At 44.4% G+C, this 10,936-nt stretch overlaps 1 protein-coding gene across 1 annotated transcript in view; it reads left to right on the forward strand.

Annotated features, from left to right (window-relative positions):
- The first annotated feature begins 7,912 nt into the window (after window positions 1-7,912).
- LOC116360635 (ras-related and estrogen-regulated growth inhibitor-like protein) overlaps window positions 7,913-10,936 on the forward strand; it is a 19,922-nt gene continuing 16,898 nt past the window's right edge. Inside the window, exons 1-2 of the mRNA XM_031815648.1 lie at window positions 7,913-8,317; window positions 8,426-8,482. Of these exons, the coding sequence (XP_031671508.1) occupies window positions 8,266-8,317; window positions 8,426-8,482 (109 nt within the window). The 5' untranslated portion in view covers window positions 7,913-8,265. The remainder of the gene's footprint in view (window positions 8,318-8,425; window positions 8,483-10,936) is intronic.

Consider the following 10,936-nt stretch of genomic DNA (forward strand, 5'->3'; position numbering starts at 1 on the left):
ACATCTACCACCCCACTACCACTATCAGATTATAGCCAAAAGGGAGAATAGACATCTACCACCCCACTACCATTATCAGATTAGAGCCATAAATCAGAGTAGGAATCTACCACTAACAGATTATAGCCAAAAGGGAGAATAGACATCTCCCACCCCGCTACCACTATCAGATTAGTGCCAGAAAGGAGAGTAGACATCTACCACCCCACTACCACTATCAGATTAGTGCCAGAAAGGAGAGTAGACATCTACCACCCCACTACCACTATCAGATTAGAGCCATCAAGCAGACTAGGCATCTACCACTCCACTACCACTATCAGATTAGAGCCATCAAGCAGACTAGGCATCTACCACTATCAGATTATAGCCAAAAGGGAGGATAGACATCTACCACCCCACTTCCACTATCAGATTAGAACCACAAGGGAGTATAGACATCTCCCAGCCCACTAACAATATCAGATTAGAGCCATAAAGGAGACTAGACATCTACCACCCTACTACAACTATCACATTAGAGCCATATGGGAGGATAGACATCTACCACCCCACTTCCACTATCAGATTAGAACCATAATGGAGTCTAGACATCTACCAGCCCACTAACAATCTCAGATTATAGCCATTAAGGAGACTAGACATCTACCACCCCACTACCACTATCAGATTAGTGCCAGAAAGGAGAGTAGACATCTACCACCCCACTACCACTATCAGATTAGATCCATAAGGGAGACTAGACGTCTACCAACCCAATACCACTATCACATTAGAGCCATAAGGGAGACTAGACATCTACCAACCCACTACCACTATCAGATTAGAGCCATAGGGGAGACTAGACATCTACCACCCCACTACCACTATCAGATTAGAGCCATAAAGCAGACTAGGCATTTACCACTATCAGATTAGAGCCATAAGGGAGCCTAGACATCTATCACCCCTTTACCACTATCACATTAGAGCCATATGGGAGACTAGACATCTACCACTATCAGATTAGAGCCATCAAGCAGACTAGGCATCTACCACTATCAGATTAGAGCCAAAAGGGATTCTAGACATCTACCACCCCACTTCCACTATCAGATTAGAACCATAAGGGAGTCTAGACATCTACCACCCCACTAACAATATCAGAGTAGAGCCATAAAGGAGACTAGACATCTACCACCCCACGACCACTATCAGATTAGAGCCATAAAGCAGACTAGACATCTACCACCCCACTACCACTATCACATTAGAGCCATAAGGGAGTCTAGAGATCTACCACACCACTAGCACTATCAGATTAGAGCCATAAAGCAGACTACGCATCTACCACTATCAGATTATAGCCAAAAGGGAGTCTAGACATCTACCACCCCACTTCCACTATCAGATTAGATCCATAAGAGAGTCTAGAAATCTACCACCCCACTACCACTATCACATTAGATCCATAAGGGAGACTAGACATCTACCAACCCACTACCACTATCAGATTACAGCCATAAGGGAGACTGGACATCTACCACCCCACTACCACTATCAGATTAGAGCCAGAAGGGAGTCTAGAGATCTACCACACCACTACCACTATCAATCTAGAGCCATAAAACAGACTAGGCATATGCCACTATCAGATTACAGCCATAAGGGAGACGAGACATCTGCGACCCCACTACCACTATACGATTAGAACCATAAGGGAAACTAGACATCTACCACCCCACTACCACTATCAGATTAGAGCCATAAGGGAGACTAGACATCTACCACCCCACTACCACTATCAGATTAGAGCCATAAAGCAGACAAGGCATCTACCACTATCAGATTATAGCCAAAATGTAGTGCACTACTTTTGACCAGGGGCCCATGGAGAACGGTTCAAATGTAGTGCACTACTTTTGACCAGGGGCCCATAGAGATCGGGTCAAATGTAGTGCACTATAAAGGGAATAGGGTGCCATTTGGGACACCTCCAAGGTTTAGGCTGTGTTGCCTCTCTTAATAACCAAAACTGTTTTTTCATGAATTAGAGACCGACCAACAGGTAACTGCCAACATCAAGTCAACCCTTTGAGTCAATGAGGGATACAAAGTATATTGAAATCAGGTTCTTCCACACAAGTGTGACTCCAGAGTTTATGAAGTAATTTTACATCCCATCATGCTTAGGGTCATGTATAAAAATGCCCAGTAAGCCTGTTATTTGGACTAGCATGGGTAGAAGAAGAGATCTCAGAGGAGAGTCGGGGGTTTAAAGGGTGTCTGCTGTCCTACATTATCAGGAGCCCAAGTCCTTTCACCTGAATGGCCTCTACAGGGTCAAATAGATTAAGATAGGTGGCACAGAGGAAATATTGATCTGCCTTAAAACCTCTTGTTTTGGCACCTTTAACTTAACTCACTGGGGTTAAATGGATTTAGAGAGCTAGGTGTGGCACAGAGACATGTAGGTCTCCATCTAGCCTCTTCGCTTGGATCAGACATTTTGTCTTAGTTTCTCTTCCCAGTTCCAGTTTTCAATTTTTCCAGCTTGTCTCGCATCTCTCAAAATTTGAAATTATCATGGCAGGTAGGTCTGTGGTGGGGGCTATTTCTGTGGACATGGCTGACCCATCATACTGACCCATCATACTGACCTGTCACACTGACCCATCACAGTGACCCATCATACTGACCTATCATAGTGACCTATCACAGTGACCTATCATAGTGACCTATCATAGTGACCCATCATAGTGACCCATCATTCTGACCCATCACACTGACCTATCACAGTGACCTATCATAGTGACCCATCATAGTGACCCATCACACTGACCCATCATACTGACCCATCAGACTGACCCATCATACTGACCCATCAGACTGACCCATCATAGTGACCCATCACTCTGACCTATCACAGTGACCAATCACAGTGACCCATCACAGTGACCCATCATAGTGACCCATCTTACTGACCCATCATTCTGACCCATCACACTGACCCATCATAGTGACCCATCACACTGACCCATCATACGGACTCATCATTCTGACCCATCATATGACCTACAGTATCATACTTTATCCTCCCCTGATGTTGGGTCAGACCGTCCTGATACAGAACTCATAAATATAAACTTTGGGTCAGTCAGCATTAAGAGATATGAAGTTGCTGGGAAGCTCAACGCCAGACCCTTTCATTAGTTTATTGATAGAGTATTACATCATCGTCATGGTGACAGGCCAACTCCAGCTCTGATCTGAGGGGGGAAGTGAAGGAAGGAGGGAGTGAGGGAGGGGGAGGGAGTGAGGGAGGGAGAGGGAAGGGGGGAGTGAGGGAGATCAGAAGGAAATGGAACAGAATCATTCAGGCATATCAGCCACCATCCGAGATAAGAAAAACACATTAACTCTCTCTCTTTTTCTGTCTCTCTCGCTCTCTGTCTCTCAGCGTCCAGGCCCAGTGCTGTCTCTCAGCGTCCAGGCCCAGTGCTGTCTCTCAGCGTCCAGGCCCAGTGCTGTCTCTCAGCCTCCAGGCCCAGTGCTGTCTCTCAGCCTCCAGGCCAGTGCTGTCTCTCAGCCTCCAGGCCAGTGCTGTCTGTAGGACTGTATAGGACTACATCTCTCTCTCTAAACATTGTCCATGATAATGGCAACTACAGACCTACATCTCTCTCTAAACATTGTCTGTGATAACGATAACTACAGACCTACATCTCTCTCTAAACATTTTCTGTGATAACGATAACTACAGACCTACATCTCTACAGACCTAAAAACCACTGACGAATACGTGCTGTTGTTCAAGGGATGTTTAAATAAATGTTATAACTATTTGGTCTTAACATCACCTCTTGAAGAGCGGAGGCACAACGACACATTTCCCATTATTCCACACCTGGGTTTAGTAACATGTTGGTCCAACAACATACTGTCAGAGAGGTTTAATAACATGCTGGTCCATCAACATGGTGTCAGAGAGGTTTAGTAACATGCTGGTCCATCAACATGGTGTCAGAGAGGTTTAATAAAGCAGACATTAACATGCTGGTCCAACAACATGGTGTCAGAGAGGTTTAATAACATGCTGGTCCAACAACATGGTGTCAGAGAGGTTTAGTAACATGCTGGTCCAACAACATGGTGTCAGAGAGGTTTAGTAACATGCTGGTCCAACAACATGGTGTCAGAGAGGTTTAGTAACATGCTGGTCCATCAACATGGTGTCAGAGAGGTTTAGTAACATGCTGTTCCATCAACATGGTGTCAGAGAGGTTTAGTAACATGCTGGTCCATCAACATGGTGTCAGAGAGGTTTAGTAACATGCTGGTCCATCAACATGGTGTCAGAGAGGTTTAGTAACATGCTGGTCCAACAACATAGTGTCAGAGAGGTTTAGTAACATGCTGGTCCAACAACATAGTGTCAGAGAGGTTTAGTAACATGCTGGTCCAACAACAATTATGCCAACTGTACTGTACCATCAAGTCCTTTAAATAGCAAGATGTTCCCAGGTTACAGCTTATTGGGTTCAGCTAAAATAATAGCTGTTTAGAGATCAACGGAGAGAATCAGATTGTTCTATTGACTGGATAACAATCACCATGGTAAACAGAGAGAGAGAATCAGATTGTTATATTGACTGGATAACAATCACCATGGTAAACAGAGAGAGAGAATCAGATTGTTATATTGACTGGATAACAATCACCATGGTAAACAGAGAGAGAATCAGATTGTAATATTGACTGGATAACAATCACCATGGTAAACAGAGAGAGAATCAGATTGTTATATTGACTGGATAACAATCACCATGGTAAACAGAGAGAGAATCAGATTGTAATATTGACTGGATAACAATCACCATGGTAAACAGAGAGAGAATCAGATTGTTATATTGACTGGATAACAATCACCATGGTAAACAGAGAGCGAATCAGATTGTTATATTGACTGGATAACAATCACCATGGTAAACAGAGAGAGAATCAGATTGTTATATTGACTGGATAACAATCACCATGGTAAACAGAGAGAGAATCAGATTGTTATATTGACTGGATAACAATCACCATGGTAAACAGAGAGAGAGAATCAGATTGTTATATTGACTGGATAACAATCACCATGGTAAACAGAGAGAGAATCAGATTGTTCTATTGACTGGATAACAATCACCATGGTAAACAGAGAGAGAATCAGATTGTTATATTGACTGGATAACAATCACCATGGTAAACAGAGAGAGAATCAGATTGCTCTATTTGGCCTTACGTGCCTCTGGAAGAAAAAACACACATCTGTGATAGTGGCTCAGCAGGAGCATTGTTTTTCATAGTGAATCTAGTTTCAGCTCCCTGACACCACTCTGACACTGCTAGACTCCCTGTCACCCTTCTGACACCACTAGACCACCTGTCACCATTCTGACACCACTAGACTCCCTGTCACCACTCTGACACCACTAGACCCCCTGTCACCATTCTGACACCACTAGACTCCCTGTCACCACTCTGACACCGCTAGACTCCCTAACACCACTAGACCCCCTGTCACCATTCTGACACCAGTCTGACACCGCTAGACTCCCTGTCACCCCCCGGTCACCACTAGACTCCCTGTCACCACTCTGGCACCACTAGACTCCCTGTCACCACTCTGACACCACTAGACTCCCTGTCACCATTCTGACACCACTAGACCCCTTGTCACCACTCTGACACCGCTAGACTCCCTGTCACCATTCTGACACTGCTTGGTTCCCTGTCAAGTCAGATCCTCTAATGTAGAGGTGGCAGCCATAGTTCAGGAGGGTCTGCCTCACAATACTGTTGTGGAAACTGGACTTTACCATAGCCTCATTTTATCTAGTTGTTGTCATTTTATCCCCTCTTTCACTCCTCTCTCTCTCTCTCTCTCTCTCTCTTTCTCTCTCTGTCTCTCTCTTTCCCTCTCTTCATCTCTCTCTCTCTCTCTCTCTGTCTCTCTCTCTCTCTCCCTCTCTCTCTCTGTCTCTCTCTGTCTCTCTCTGTCTCTCTCTCTGTCTCTCTCTCTGTCTCTCTCTCTCTCTCCCTCTCTCTCTCTGTCTCTCTCTCTGTCTCTCTCTCTCTCTGTCTCTCTCTCTCTCTGTCTCTCTCTGTCTCTCTCTCTGTCTCTCTCTCTCTCTGTCTCTCTCTGTCTCTCTCTCTCTCTGTCTCTCTCTCTCTCTGTCTCTCAATTCAATTCAATTCAATTCAATTCAAGGGCTTTATTGGCATGGGAAACATGTGTTAACATTGCCAAAGCAAGTGAGGTAGACAACATACAAAGTCTCTCTCTCTCTGTCTCTCTCTCTCTCTCTGTCTCTCTCTCTCTGTCTCTCTCTCTCTCTCCCTCTCTCTCTCTGTCTCTCTCTGTATTTCTCTCTCTCTTTGGCAGTTCTATCTTGTCTGAAAATGTTGTAGTTTGGAATTAAAATGTCTGAATTTTTGGTGGTCTTCCTAAGCCAGGATTCAGATAATATATATATAATGATAAGATATAACTTATAAGTTCTGTAAAATATGTAAAGTGTTTTCGCCTGATGTCATGTCTGGAGCAGATGTACGCTTTTGTGCCAATTTTTGTCAGATGTTTTCCTTCCTAATATCAGAGCTCTAACTGTGTCAATGAAAGGTTTCTTTATAATAAAAGTATACTATATATACAAAAGTATGTGGACACCCCTTCAATTTAGTTGATTTGGCTATTTCAGTCACACCCGTTGCATAAAATCGAGGACACCGCCATGCAATCTCCATAGACAAACATCAGCAGTAGAATGGCCTTACTGAAGAGCTCAGTGACTTTCAACGTGGCACCGTCATAGGATGCCACCTTTCCACCAAGTCAGTTTGTCACATTTCTGCCCTGCTAGAGCTGCCGGGTGTCAACTGTAAGTGCTGTTATTGTGAAGTGGAAACGTCTAGGAGCAACAACGGCTCAGCCGCGAAGTGGTAGGCCACATAAACTCACAGGACGGGACCGCCGAGTGCTGAAGCATGTAGAGTGTTAAAATCATCTGTCCTTGGTTGCAACACTCACTACCGAGTTCCAAACTGCCTCTGGAAGCAACGTCAGCACAAGAGCTGTTATTTGTCGGGAGCTTCATGAAATGGGTTTCCATGGCCGAGCAGCCGCACACCAACCTAAGATCACCATGCGCAATGCAAACCGTCTGCTGGAATGGTGTTTTAGCAGCAATGTTCCAACATCTAGTGGAAAGCCTTCCCAGAAGAGTGGAGGCTGTTATAGCAGCAATGTTCCAACATCTAGTGGAAAGCCTTCCCAGAAGAGTGGAGGCTGTTATAGCAGCAATGTTCCAACATCTAGTGGAAAGCCTTCCCAGAAGAGTGGAGGCTGTTATAGCAGCAATGTTCCAACATCTAGTGGAAAGCCTTCCCAGAAGAGTGGAGGCTGTTATAGCAGCAATGTTCCAACATCTAGTGGAAAGCCTTCCCAGAAGAGTGGAGGCTGTTATAGCAGCAATGTTCCAACATCTAGTGGAAAGCCTTCCCAAAGAGTGGAGGCTGTTTATAGCAGCAATGTTCCAACATCTAGTGGAAAGCCTTCCTAGAAGAATGGAGGTTGTTATAGCAGTAGAGAGGGGACCAACTCCGTATTAATGCCCCTGATTTTGGAATGAGATTATTGGACGAGCAGGTTTCCACATACTGTTGGTCATGTAGTGTATGATGGGCTATTTTATAGGTCACTGAGGTCTTGATGTTACTCTGTGTTGATGGTCTGTGTTGCTATGTGGGAACACATTCATATAGCTCATTCTAGAACCTACTGAATTGAGTCTCTTCAATGAGGAGAATAAAGAGGGTGGGAGGGAGGGAAAAACACAAACACTACCTCCCCTCTCCATGAAAAACAAGAGTGCTTCTCATTTCTAAAAGCATGCCTCTGATGTCCGTGTCTCACTCACTTCAACCAATGTGTTCGTCATAGTGACGTTGTGATCGAGCTGCTCCTCTCTCCCGCTCTCTCGGTTCAGAACAGCGCGTGCCTCAGAACCCTGAGATAAACGGCTGTACGGCAGCGCCGGTACCGGGACGCCGCTCCAACAGATCAACACTTGAATAGAGCGACAGAGTGGAAACGGTCAAACCACTATGGATGCGTTCTGCTCAAAAAAAATTTTAAACTCTTCTTTTGGGGGTAGTGTAATGTAGACTTCAAGGGATTGATTGTTGTTATTTTTCTTTGATGTGTAAACTTTAAATCGTAAGGGAATCAAAACCGCAATAATGAATGATATTAAACTTGCAGTTTTGGGAGGCGAAGGAGTCGGGAAATCAGGTAAGACACAAGACACAACGTTTTGTTCGGTTGGTTTGGCTCATTGTTTGTCCAAATGTGTACATTGTTCGTAGGCTATTGATTTTAACTATCGTATTCCTTCCTCAGCTCTCATCGTTCGATTCCTGACGAGGCGATTTATCGGCGAATATGCCTCATCATCAGGTAAGGTCTCTAACCTACTTAGTTTGCTACAATAGACTTGTGTAACATGAATACAACTTCATGCTAATTATTATGAAACAATCTGTAAAAAAAAATGTTTTAAAATAATTTGCAAATGTTTTGTTTTCCAATTGATCTTTGATCCATTGTCATTGCTTTTACGCATCATTACGCACATCCAGTTCTGACATAATTACGTGATTGTTCGATTTCCTGACGTTACCAAGTGAACACATTGTCCTTCATCAGATGGTAGATAATTGGCTACAGCTAGACTACTTCCATCAGAAGTATGGTTCAGTTGTGTTGTAGGCTACATGTTGTATTGAAGGCTACATGTTGTATTGTAGGCTACATGCTGTATTGTAGGCTACGTGCTGTGTTTGTAGGCTACATGCTGTATTGTAGGCTACATGCTGTATTGTAGGCTACGTGCTCTATTGTCGGCTACGTGCTGTGTTGTAGGCTACGTGCTGTGTTGTAGGCTACGTGCTGTATTGTAGGCTACGTGCTGTGTTGTCGGCTACGTGCTGTGTTGTAGGCTACGTGCTGTGTTGTCAGCTATGTGCTGTATTGTAGGCTACATGCTGTATTGTAGGCTACATGCTGTATTGTAGGCTACGTGCTGTGTTGTAGGCTATGTGCTGTATTGTAGGCTACGTGCTGTGTTGTAGGCTATGTGCTGTATTGTAGGCTACATGCTGTATTGTAGGCTACGTGCTGTGTTGTAGGCTATGTGCTGTATTGTAGGCTACGTGCTGTGTTGTAGGCTATGTGCTGTATTGTCGGCTACCTGCTGTGTTGTAGGCTACCTGCTGTGTTGTAGGCTGCGTGCTGTGTTGTAGGCTACGTGCTGTATTGTAGGCTACGTGCTGTATTGTCGGCTACATGTTGTATTGTAGGATACGTGCTGTATTGTAGGCTACGTGCTGTGTTGTAGGCTATGTGCTGTATTGTAGGCTACGTGCTGTGTTGTAGGCTATGTGCTGTATTGTCGGCTACCTGCTGTGTTGTAGGCTACCTGCTGTGTTGTAGGCTGCGTGCTGTGTTGTAGGCTACGTGCTGTATTGTAGGCTACGTGCTGTATTGTCGGCTACATGTTGTATTGTAGGATACGTGCTGTATTGTAGGCTATGTGCTGTGTTGTAGGCTACGTGCTGTGTTGTAGGCTACGTGCTGTGTTGTCGGCTACGTGCTGTGTTGTCGGCTACGTGCTGTGTTGTAGGCTACGTGCTATGTTGTCGGCTACGTGCTGTATTGTAGGCTACGTGCTGTGTTGTAGGCTATGTGCTGTGTTGTAGGCTACGTGCTGTATTGTAGGCTACGTGCTGTGTTGTAGGCTACGTGCTGTATTGTCGGCTACATGTTGTATTGTAGGATACGTGCTGTATTGTAGGCTACGTGCTGTGTTGTCGGCTACATGTTGTGTTGTAGGCTACATGTTGTATTGTAGGCTACATGCTGTGTTGTAGGCTACGTGCTGTATTGTAGGCTACGTGCTGTGTTGTAAGCTACGTGCTGTGTTGTCGGCTACCTGCTGTGTTGTAGGCTACGTGCTGTGTTGTCGGCTACATGCTGTATTGTCGGCTACATGTTGTATTATAGGATACGTGCTGTATTGTAGGCTACGTGCTGTGTTGTCGGCTACGTGCTGTGTTGTAGGCTACATGCTGTGTTGTCAGCTACGTGCTGTATTGTAGGCTACGTGCTGTATTGTAGGCTACGTGTTGTATTGTAGGCTACGTGTTGTATTGTAGGCTACGTGTTGTATTGTAGGCTACATGTTGTATTGTAGGCTACGTGTTGTATTGTAGGCTACGTGCTGTATTGTAGGCTACGTGTTGTATTGTAGGCTACATGTTGTATTGTAGGCTACTTGTTGTATTGTAGGCTACATGTTTGTATTGTAGGCTACGTGTTGTATTGTAGGCTACGTGTTGTATTGTAGGCTACGTGCTGTATTGTAGGCTACGTGCTGTGTTGTCGGCTACGTGCTGTATTGTAGGCTACGTGTTGTATTGTAGGCTACGTGCTGTATTGTCGGCTACGTGCTGTATTGTAGGCTACGTGCTGTATTGTAGGCTACGTGCTGTATTGTAGGCTACGTGCTGTATTGTAGGCTACATGCCTTATTGTAGGCTACGTGCTGTATTGTCGGCTACGTGCTGTATTGTCGGATACATGTTGTATTGTACATGTTGGATCATTTGTATGAAATATTTTAGGCTACAGTGATTCAAAATTAAAGTATCTAGTCAATATTGGTATTAGTCTGTGTGTTGTCATTATTTAGTATTGATCATATTTCTATGGATCCAAAGGTTGAATAACTCTCCTCTGGGCAGTAGGTTAGATAGTGACTGTTGTGGAAACTGGACTTTACCGTAGCTTCATGTTATCTAATTATTGTAATTTTCTCCCCTCTCTTTCACTCCCCCATCTCTCTCTCTCTTT

This window comes from Oncorhynchus kisutch, unplaced genomic scaffold (genome assembly GCF_002021735.2).
Source record: "Oncorhynchus kisutch isolate 150728-3 unplaced genomic scaffold, Okis_V2 Okis09a-Okis19a_hom, whole genome shotgun sequence".
Taxonomy (NCBI): domain Eukaryota; kingdom Metazoa; phylum Chordata; class Actinopteri; order Salmoniformes; family Salmonidae; genus Oncorhynchus; species Oncorhynchus kisutch.